General features: G+C 41.5%; 1 protein-coding gene across 1 annotated transcript; it reads right to left on the bottom strand.

Moving 5' to 3' along the window:
* Positions 1–2,082: 2,082 nt before the first annotated feature.
* trim25l (tripartite motif containing 25, like) lies at positions 2,083–10,272 on the bottom strand. Its single transcript, XM_063467555.1, has 16 exons — positions 9,673–10,272; positions 9,180–9,275; positions 8,805–9,038; positions 8,383–8,542; positions 8,270–8,302; positions 8,090–8,125; positions 7,953–7,997; positions 7,784–7,837; positions 7,653–7,700; positions 7,479–7,541; positions 5,787–6,017; positions 5,542–5,655; positions 4,496–4,531; positions 4,304–4,372; positions 4,122–4,187; positions 2,083–3,335 (listed from the first exon to the last, which is right to left on the bottom strand). Exons 1-16 carry the CDS (start codon positions 10,270–10,272, stop codon positions 2,776–2,778), a joined length of 2,445 nt encoding a protein of 814 aa, XP_063323625.1. The 3' UTR covers positions 2,083–2,775.
* Between the last annotated feature and the right edge of the window lie 1,616 nt (positions 10,273–11,888).

The raw sequence follows: 11,888 nt of genomic DNA, 5'->3' as shown, positions 1-11,888 counted from the left end.
CTGTAATTCAAAGCAACCACGTCCCTAACTCCAAGCCTTAGTAGTTCCCAAATGGAAGAGTCATATTAAAAACAAACAAACAAACACAATCAAATTGGGACATTTTAACATGAATGTACATGTGGACTGACTTACTTTTGAAACCAGTCTTAAGTGGCCATTAGAGGAACTGCAATAGTAGTAACCAACATGCCTTTGAAAAAAAACAAAAAAAACAACCCAAAAACAAAACACAAAAGGTCATACACCAGGGCCCTGTTTCAGAAAGCCGGTTTAGAAAACTCAGAGTTAAAAATGATACTCAGGGTTGAGTAACCCCGAACTGTCCAACTCGGAATATTCGGTTTCAGAAAGGCTGATAACAATTAGTTCAATCAACCCGGAGTTGCTTTAACCCCAAGTTAAGCGCGCGCATAAAGCCCTGATTAGTGGAGCACAGATTAAGCGAGTCACCATGGAGACGGAGGGAAAGAAGGCGCGGTCAATGTATTTTACAGCGCTTGAGGCCGAAATTCTGATGGCAGCATAAGCCGATAACATGCAAATTTTCCGGAAAAAAAGTAACACAGCCTCAGCTGCAAAAGAAAGGGAGCATGCATGGCAAAACATAGCCGACAGAGTCAATGCGTGAGTGTTAATTTAAACATTGATCTAGGGATTTCCACCCATTTAACACGTTATTTTATTATATTTCATTTTATTTTTTATTTTATACATTTTATTTTGTGATGTGATGTGAGCGCAGGTGCAACCCAACAGGCCCCAAACGTTCCTGGCAGCAAGTAAAAATGAAATATAAAAATATAGTCCAAACAGGTGTAATTGTATTATGAGCCATAGTGCTTGGTCTGTTTGTCCTATGTAAATCAATTGCAGTTAGAGGCTACATTATTTTTCTTTCTGTAAGCACTTATTGAAATTATCTGAGCACATTACAAGTACATATTTGCTTACTCAGTATGCTCAAATGTGACCCGTTATAGCCAACAGAAAAAAAGCGGAGGCCCGAAAAACAGGTGGGGGTCCTCCACCACCACCACTCACAGAGGCTGAGCAGTTGGCCCCAGCCAAAACAGTGGGCGCCCTGTGGCTGAAGGCATCTCTGCGGGGACATCCTCTGAGTCAATAACCCCGCAAGACACAAGTGCCTACATAAGAGGTTAATTACTATACTCCATTACTTTAATGAAATAATTTGTTAGTTTGAAATGCTACAGGGAACTATGTACCTGTACATTAATGCTGTGGAAAGACTTCCTGTTCACATAGTCTCCTTCATTTACTGAAGGAGCAATGATTGGAATGTGAGTGCCATCTATACAGCCAATCACGCCTGGGAACCCTGAAAATAAATGTAAAATCTAAGTAGTAGTTCAAGTATCACCACATCATGAATTAGGTTTTGTTCATCCTGATACCTGCAATTTTGTGGAATCCCTCTTTGATAAATCGTGTGGGTCTATGACCGGGGAACACCACAAACGAGTACAGGAGACGTTTCAGTGCAACTGTAACATTCCTGACTGCCCGACAGACGGTAGCCTTGGAAACGTGCTCAGCGTCACCAGTATTATACAGAAAGCTCCCGTTTGCAAAAAAACGAAGTGCAATACAAATAATATGTACAGAACTGAGAGAATGTCCGCGGTGTGTCACATGAGCAATATAAGGCCTGAGGATGTTATTCAAATAAATTATAGATTGTGCTGACAAACGGTAACGTTCACAGAGAAAATCATCAGGAAATGATAAAATGTCCAAACGCGCTCTAATCACTCTCTCCCGGCGGAGAGCTCTGCGGAGAATTTGGGCTTCAACATCTACTGGCTCTTCAAGGAAGGGGCACGCCATGTCTGACACTTCCTACAGTCAGGTTTCCGACAAAGAGGCGGAGACAGTCAGGGTTAGTTGGAGTAAACCTGCTAGGGGGCAGGTTAGCTTCACGGAGTGTGTCGTCATAGTAACTCACTCAGAATTAATCTAAACTCGCTTTGTGAAACCGAAAACCCAGAGTTTTCGTTAACTCAGGGTATACTTACTCAGAGTTTGCACTAAACCGGCTTTTTGAAACAGGGCCCTGGAGGAGATGGCTGACTACATTAAATAAACTAGTTTTTGCATGCTTGAAGTGCAGTTGGTACTTTGTTAACAGGCAGCACTGTGTCCTGTGCCAGATATCTACATGCACATATGCACATATCAGTGGCATTTGTTCATCACACTTCAGTCAAGCATTATTATTACTTTCTTTATTAGGCACAACATTGAAATACCATCTTTTTAAAAATATTTTAGCCGTTATACACTTTGCTGATGCTTTTTACATTCTGATAATGACGTTTACTCATTTGATATCTCAGTCATAACCACCACCTGCACCTATCTGGTTACCCAAACATCTTGATCCAAAAAAACAAAACTAAACTAAATACAAAAGTGGAATAAATAAAGTTAAAGATGATTTTCTCTTTCTATAGAAGACATGACATCAGCGCCATGATAACTATGCAGTCTGATATTGTGACAGCCTTAACCCAAAATCTGTGGCATTGAAATCTCTTGTTTGCTAAAAACAGTGCACTCTTTGTTTTTTGTTAATAGTGGAAGCTAACTAAGTGCATTTAAGCTGTATATACACATATACACACATACATCTATTTATAGATGACTTTGCAAATAATTTCAGTCATTGTGTCATTCTAACAATCAGCATAACTTGTGTTTTTCCTGTGTTCAGCACTGAAGTCAGTCCGTGAATTAACAACTCTCTGGTCTTCACAGGGGGCAGATCTTGATGCTCTCAGAACTTGAACTGAAGTCTAGCCCAACTCCGATTCCGCTCCCCACCCAGAAGGTGGCATAAAGTGGCTGGGTAAAGTTGGCTCGGAAGGTGTGGAGGTGAGTCATGCTCTCTGCGACGCTGTAGAATGACAGCGTTCCCACGGACAGGTCCAGGTAAATGCCCACACGGGGGCAGTACACGACCGGAATGTCCTTTTTCTGATTGTCATGCATGGCTGTGCAGCAGGTGTCCGACAGCTCCAGGGTCCAGGACTGGGCATTGTATCCGAGCCCTGACCTGGCGTCCGAGCCCTTCCTGGCCATCGCCCCGTAAGCTATGCCGGTTGAGGAGCCCCGGCCTCTCCACTCCACCTCCCAGTAGCAGCGTTGGGCATACAGCGGGCTGTCACACATCACCTGGGTCCAGCCATCAAAACGCTGGGGGCTGTCGGGGTAAAGCTGGGCTGTCCCCTGCAGGGCGGCTTTAGTGTTGTTCTCAGAGAGCGTCAGCTGCCTGTGGGCCGTGTTGGAGTCGAGGGTCAAGCTCACTGAGTCTAGGAAAGACATTTCAAGGACAAAATATTTTGACAACTTATGACATCATGGCCAATTCTGTACGTCAACATCTATGTTCTGATACATAACACCCTCCGAGAGTGCAAACCTCCTCCAAGCTGGCTCACTCTCTGGGCAGTGTTAATTTTAAGGTAGCATGACAGATGTTTGATAGAATAATGGTAATGATACTAAATAACTAGACATGAATTGCTTGAGTTTATGATACTACAGTATATTTCTCACTAACCAAGCAGCTCATTGTCTTTAAAAATGCTTCAATGTTGTGACTGATCACAAATTAACCTGGTAACATGCTGATTATATTAAAGGAAAAATATCACAGTCATTAGGAGTTCTTCATGTATGTATGTATGTATGTATGTATGTATGTATGTATGTATTAGATTAGAATTCACTTAATTTACAGTTCACTTATATACAAAACAAAAGATTTTTATATGAGAACAAAAATGTGTAACTGAGTTTTGGCCTTCAATTAATGCTCGAGAAATATATTTTTGAAGGTTTCATGTAAGAATATTGTTTATCTGCTTGTTGTTGTCATTACTTTTTTTCCCCCTTCTTCTTGGAACATATGGTACTTTTAATGATACGAACCCAGGCCAGACCTATATATGAGCATCTGATCCTATATTATTTTGTATGGTCTGTGTAGTATGTGGTGACTGAATGAATAAACTGACTGAATGGTTAAAAAGTGACAGAACCCATTCTGACTGGTCCCAGTTTGTGCTTAGATCTGTCATTTTGTACAGACTTACACTGCAGGAACTCCTCTCTAGTCCTCGGCTCTGGGGCCTGAATACTGTCAAGGCTGATTTCCCTCACTGTAAAAAAATAAATAAATAAATAAATTTAAATGCATCTTTATTTTTTTTCCACTGTACATCATAATAGTTTGATTTTCATTTATGTTTCTTCTCTCAATACGAAAATGACTCACAGGCGGGGAAAGCCGGAGCGTGATTCATGGAGTCCGGAGTGGGCGTATCCAAAAAGAGACCGGGGTTAACTGACCAATGAGAAAACAGCATTAGTCACCTCACTGAAACGCATATTGCGTAACTTATTCAACCGGTTGAACTGTTGATGGGACAATACATTCATGTTATATATAGAAGGGCAATCTTCTTACTTTCTGTGGGAGTTTCAGACAGCTCAGCCATGCCCCCTGTTGAATGCAGAGTGATTGCTTCTGTTAATGTCACTAATTGCTCTTGAGTGCTTCAGTCAGTAAACACTTCAACTAGAAGTCAAAGCTGTCTATTTAAATGTAAAACCATCTAATAACTTATAAATATCTGGATTAGCTAGCACTTAGCCAACTTCTCATTCATCATCATCATCATCATCTTGTTTCCCAGCTTTGGTGCTTCAAAAGTAAGAATTTCAAGGGCGATGGTTTCAGAATCAATATATTTCTGAAGAAAACAAAAGCAAAGGCAGAAAAATAACCATAAAACAGCAAGATTCTTCCCCTCCCTCCCCTTATTACTGGTACTGAGTTTCGGATCTTTCAACATCAACAGATGTTTCAACTGCTTTCATCTCTCAATGACAATAAAAAAATGCTTTCACTGCTTACATGCTAAACGATATTCATGCCATCATTCCAACTCTTCACACCTCGACTTCAAAACATTTCACGCTCCCTCTGAACAACACTCGCTCCAACTTTCAGTGCTTACACACCAGCTGACACTTCCACTCACTGTCCTGTAAAGTAAACACCGATCTGTAACTCCTTTTCTTCCTCTCATCCAGCTTGCTTTATTCTCTACACTTCAATGTCACTGCAACTCCTTTGAAGTCCATTTAAATTATCAACTTTTTTAGCACTTTTACTTCAGCTGATTCCCAGCTTCACTTGTTGCTTGCACTTTTTTCTAACTCAAACTGACACTTCAGCTTTATTCAGCACTGACATTTATGTCTTTCTTCATTTTCATGATCAACACCAAAACCTAGCAAAGCCTAAACTGAAACTAAGCGTCATTTAAACTGACACTTGAACTACTTTTACTTTAATTTGAACCTCTTTTATAAAAAGTGAACTTTTAATGTAACCATGTTAACCACTTTTTCATCTTTTCTTCAGAAACACCCCATCTACTAGTCACTTGATGGTTTGGTTACTGAGATTGCAAAGAGAGTATGAGTGTTGTTGGAGTCAGGTCCTACATGGATTTCCTCCTGCGGACGGTGTGTTGTTGGCCTGTGCGGCTGGAGCAGCCTGGCTGGTGCCACGGCGATTGGAGCGGAAGATGCTGCTGATCGACGCCATTCGACTAAAAGCTGAGAATGCCACAAATCAGATGTCAAAGTCATGTCATAGTGTTTGTCAAAGCTGTATTAATATTATTATTAATTTTTGAAAACTTATTTTTGAAAGCAGGTGACAGAAAATGGAAACAATGCAAACATACGTCCAGTAGATGCCCGTGCTGGAGCGGGAGCAGGCGTAGGAGCAGGAGCAGGAGTCAGGCTGGCTGGGACTGGAGTAGGAGTTGTGGCCTGGCTCTGGCTAGACCTACTCCAGAGTGACTGAGATTCTCTACGGCTGGGGGTGGGGCTAGCTCTGGGGCTAAGTCTGTGGCTGATGCTGGACCCGATGCTGATGTTGGATCTGGTGCTGGCTCTGGGGTTAGGCTCCCTCACTTTTTGGAAGACACATGGAATAAAATTGAGTTTAATTTATCGAAGCCATATGAAAATTAAGTGTTTACATTTTTAAATCAAAATTTAAAGAGTCTATGGCAAATATAAGTGATTGGTGACATCGTCAGTATGGTATCAGAACGTCATCTGCTTTTATCGGTTAACTATGGTACTTCATGCACAACCAATTTAGCGTCACTTCAAATATGTTCACAGTGGTCACAGAGTCCAGAGTTTACACTGAGATTTAATTTTAGCCACTAGTGCTTCTTTGTTATAAAAACCTCTCATCTTAGAATGTCACTTCAAGGTGACCATTATGCCTTTCCCTGTTTTCTGTTTGTTATGATGGGGTATGGTCATATTAAACATGGACAAAGTTTCAAAGTTTTGTATGAGCAAAAAGACTATGAGAGCTGATATCGCTAACATGGCCATTTAAGGCCCCCCAATTTAAAAAAAAAGGGGATAGGAATGAAAGCTAAAATAGTGTCATTAGGCAGTGGGTGCAATGAATGTCAACACAAAGGACAAAAAAAGACTTTTAGGAATCGAAAAATCACGCAAATGATTATAGTTCAAGAATAAAAACTGACATTGAAAATGAAAAAAAAAGAAAAAAGACTGAAGTGAAGGTACGTAGTGAGGCCTGAGTAATCAGACATCCTTAAATATAACCACTGTTTTATATATTTCTTAAATGCAATTGAATACAAACTGTTTAAGTTCTGTTTGAGTTTCAACAATATTTTTGTGTCTTTCAACAGCAGAAGGCCCTCCTCACAATCACTAACGCGTTCATGGTGCAACATGAACTAGATTTACATGTGTTACAATGAGAATATCAACGCACTGATGTTTATGCGATGTACTCTGTTCACCAGATTTACACCAGGTTTACTGTATTAGCGTATGAATGTCTTCCTGTTAGCAACAAAGGCAGCTACAAAGTCATACCTGACATCCAAATCACTGTGGATGAGGCTTAATGGAAATGGACTGGCATTTATACTGTATAATGCTTTTCCAGTCTAATAGAAAAGTGCTCCCTGTGTAATAAATATGTATAATTGAGTGTCATCTGCATAGCAGTGGTAACCACAAAACAGGGCTCTGTGTGTGGCAATCGCAATGCATACATACTATCTGCCTTTAGCATAGAACAGGTGCAGATGACAGTGTCCTGCTAGCAAGAGTAAGCAGCAGAAGAACCACCACCCCAGGACTGACCTGTAGATAGCCACCCTCTGCCTAAGTGAGAATACTGTTAGTCTAATGACTCTAATAAAGAGAAACTGAGCCACAGAAAATGCAAATGTCGAGTAACTCTGCCACACAATGTGCCTTGACTAAAAATAAGGAAGAACTGTCATTTAAGCCGAAAAAATACCTTGCAGTAGGAAGTAACAGCCAGATTATTATCATGAAGGGTGATGATATTAATGCCAGTGCCAACTCACATGCATCTCTGTCTTCTCTCCTCTGTCTGTCCCGCAGTCTGGGTGAGCTTGTGTTAGCTCGGTCTAAAAACAAGGAGGAAACTGCCTTTTGAAACAAACTTTTCTCTACTTTATCCCTGCTGTGAGTGAAATTTAAATTCATGCTTAAACAGCGGCACAAATACAAACTCTCACCTCGTGCTGTGTCTCTGCTCCTCACATCTTGACTCCGGAGTCCTATACCTGAATAAAAAAAAAAGTGACAATGTCAGGGAAATCCTTTGTACGTTGTCAAATGAAGCTTAACAATCATCAGAGTACAGTACCAAGTCCTCGTTTGTCTGTACTTCGCCCTCCAATTGAGATAGTGGGTGTAGAAGCTGCAGAAAATGAATGAAATTACAAATTATTTCAAATATTTATACAAGATTGGCGACAAGATGTAAATATGTAGTCATGGTAGACAAAATGTGGTCAGGAAAACACCAAACATACCCTGTGGATGGGCGTTTGTGTTGCGGGCACTGAGACCAGAAAACACTGGAGAAAAAGGAAAATCGGTATCTTTCTACCAACATCATGCAAAATGTGAAAGCGTTTATTTAAATTTAATAAGAAAATTCAAACTTTACATTTTAAAATCCCTCCTTTCTGTCCGCTTCGGCTGGCTAAATTAGATTAGAAGAAGTTCAATTAAAAACAAAACAAAACAACAACAACAAAACAAAAACAAAAAAACACTAAACTTGAATGCATTAATAATTACGCTGGAAAAAAACAAAAACGAACTATAAACAATGCCTGGAACTTACAGTCTCCCAGAGTGAACAGTGTTGTGTCATTCACTTTAAAAGAACACAGATAATTACATTAAACGAGGTACAAAATAAGACAGAATAAGAACAAAAGGCCTCTTTGGACAGACCTTGTTTAGTGATCTTGCCCAGCTCCTGGTTGCATAGATCTTCCACTCGCTCCCTGAGACCCAGGATGGTATCTCGTACAGGCTCAAAGGAAGCCTCGTGATTTACTTTCACAGCTGGCAGATCCCCAGACTCAAGAGGACTGCACATAGACTCGTACGTCTGAGGAAACATATGGCAGTTAGTTTAAAATAAATAAATAATTTAATCAGGATATCAGGAGTCTATCCCTCTGATGTCACTCCCAACAAAAACCTTAGCGTTTTCACAGTGCCATTGTCTCCAAAGGTTTCATTACCATCTTGTAAACTTTCCCTAACACTCTTGCTGCTATCCTTCTGTCATAAGTCGTGTAAAGAATAAGCAATCACTGCTGTGTCCATGACCAATATTACCACTCAGTGACCGTCACAGTCCGGCCTACCTGCAGGTAGTAGATGTTGTCTTCGCAGCTTGCCAGGTCCTTCATCTCAGTGTCCCTTTTCTTCAGCTCCTTGATCTCAGCCTCCAGACTATCTGTAACTTCTTGTGCATGGCCCATCTTCTCCTGGTTGGCCTGATCCATCAGCTCCTCCAGCAGCTCCTGAAGACGTTCCATGGAGCGCAGCAGCTCCGACAGCGTCTGTTCCGCTTCATTGTGCACCACATCAGCAGAACGCTGTGCACACAAGGAAAACACAAAACTAAGTAAGGCCCCTCAACCACCATCACATTATTTAAGCCATGTAGAAAACCTGTTTTCCATTAACCCCCCCCCCCCCAAAAAAAATTGTCAAATTGAAACTGACCACTGACCAACCTTCATCTGCTCCATCATCTTCTTCATGTCTTTCAGCTCCTGCTCTCTCTCTTTCAGCTTCTGTTGGTTCGCTGACTGCAGGTCAGACAGCAATTTCTGCAGAGAGGCACGCCGTGACACGAGATCAGAGAAACAATCCCACAGACAGGGAAGCAGGTGTGTAGGTGACACCGAAGACAACATGAGAGGGTGGAGCATTATGAATGACTAGGCTAGGAATGTTGTTAGGAATGTCTTCAGCCTGGCTGGACCCGGCGTCGCACACAAAAGGAAATAACTGACTTCTTTCAAGTAAACCTTTTATACACAATAATGGACAACAGAGAGAAGGGCGGATGTGCTTTATTTATAGAATATTGACCGTAAACTTCTATTTACAAAATTATGGACATTTTACCCAACACCCAAACCAGTCATTTTAATTTCACTTTAGATCACCCTGGTAACTGTCTGACTGGCCCCAGTCATTATGTAGCACCCATCCTCTGCTTACCTGCTTCTCCAGCCTTTCGACCTTGGTGGACACGCTCTCGTGGCCTTTGTGCTGGTTGCTGGTGCACAGCCAGCAGATGAACATCTTGCACTGTCGGCAGAAGAACTCCTGCAGGTATTTGTGCTGGGTGCAGATCTTTTCGGCCAGGTTGCCTGTCGGTGGGATGAGCTCGTGCTGCTTTAGGGATTTCTTTGTCTGGTGAGGCTTCAGATGGGCCTCGCAGTAGGAGCTCATACACACCAGGCAGCTCTTGACCGCAGCTTGTTTTTCATTTTTGCACATGTCACATGGTACGACCGAGGAGGAAAGCTTCCCTTTGGCGAGTCGCATGGATTCACGCACTTCAGATTTGAGGGCTCCTTTGCGGAGCTGCTCCACAGCCTCTGCCAGCATGGTGTTCCTGGACAGGGAAGGCTTGGGGCAGAAGGTCTGACGGCACTGGGGGCAGCTGTAGATCCCTTTGGGGTCATCTTTAGTCCAGTAGTCCTTAATGCAGGCCATGCAGTAGCTGTGACCGCAAGGGATGGTGACAGGATCATTTGGCAGATCCAGACACACGGGGCAGTTAAACTGCTCCTCTGTCCACAGCTTTGCACTCATAATGCTGTTAATGAAAAAAAAAAAAAGAGTCAAGATGGTTAGCAAGTCAGAGACTTTTAAACACGCAAAGAATGGAAGAACAAGCTCCAGAGATTCAGAAGGTAGTGTGTAGCCTGGGTTCACAGGAGGAAAGTGTCTGTCGCTCTCAGGTGAGCTGGGCGGGACCAGAGCCACCAGGCAGGTTTAGCGGGGAGAACAGGTGTCGGTGGAAAACTGTGGAATGCCAGGAAACCAAAGGTGTGAGTGGACAAATCACTACATCACAAAGTATGGCACAGATATTCGGGCTCTTTATGGAAGTAAATATTACTACATGTAGTAGCAAAATCTACTTAAGTAGATTATTCCTTTATTATCAGGACAATTTAACATTATTAGATTGTAACACTGAGGTATTAAACTCTAAGCAGCATATTACTCTTATTTAATTCTAGTCTTTTCAGTCTAGTAGTACATGACCTTGCGCTTAAGTCCCCCTATATGGCCACAAGATAAATGAGATGATTATTGGTATAGAAGAAAAGAAAAATTCAGTCCTTGCTTTGTGGTAAACATTAGAATAGATGTGGTTACAATATAGAAAACACTGACCTATCATCAGACAAATCAACAAAACCTCTGCCACAGAAATACAGAGAAATGAAGCAACTGTGTGATGCTATCATGTCAACAGGGACCAAAATGTCTGGAGGATTTCCAGAGTTGATGAGCTGTACCATGTATTACCAGACTTTCCAGCCCCTGGATGGATCTATGTCATGGTCTATTAAGGCAATTCTGAAGACAAATGGAGGGCCCAACCTCGTACTAGCAAGGTGCAACCAATAAAGTTGCCAGTGAGTGTACATACAGTTAGAATGTTAGATGTAGAAGTTTGTTTTAAAAGAAAATGAATTAAAACATCTTATAAAATTAACTACACCTATAAATAAATTTAAAAACAAGACACTTAAATGTTGTTTCCAAGACATCCTTGTGTTGCTGAGATATCAACTGATGCTGAATTAAGGCCAGGGCTTTACATTTCAACGGTACTAGTCCCGTCTTCCCCGAGTCCACCTGAGACTCAACATTTTTACAGTGTTCACGTTGCTATCACTTATTCAGGTTATTTGTATTGCTAAATGTTTACAGGATATGTATTAAAAAAAAATAAATATAGAAACGTCAGAATAGCTGAAACTTGTCTGGGGACAGAACATATTGTTTGTTAGTAAAACAGTGTGGTAAAAGTTTTCTTTAACCAATAAGTAGCTTTGAACACAGAAAGTGTCTACAATGAGTTATGTTCAATTAATCCCTGCAAAATTCATGCTGACTGTTCAGTTTCAGTATTTTTTTCCCCATAGTTACCTCTGTGTGATGTCAGTGAGATGGATATCTCTAACCCAGGGGTGTCGAACTCCAGGCCTCGAGGGCCGGTGTCCTGCAGGTTTTAGATCTCACCCTGGGTCAACACACCTGAATCAAATGATTAGTTCATTACCAGGCCTCTGGAGAACTTCAAGACATGTTGAAGAGGTCATTTGGCATTTAAATCAGCTGTGTTGGCTCAAGGACACATCTAAAAGCTGCAGGACACCAGCCCTCGAGGCCTGGAGTTCGACACCCTTGCT

Source organism: Pelmatolapia mariae, linkage group LG23 (assembly GCF_036321145.2).
Source record: "Pelmatolapia mariae isolate MD_Pm_ZW linkage group LG23, Pm_UMD_F_2, whole genome shotgun sequence".
NCBI classification, from domain to species: Eukaryota; Metazoa; Chordata; class Actinopteri; order Cichliformes; family Cichlidae; genus Pelmatolapia; species Pelmatolapia mariae.
Note: the sequence above shows the minus strand (reverse complement) of the source record. Positions and strands in the feature narration are given on the sequence as shown.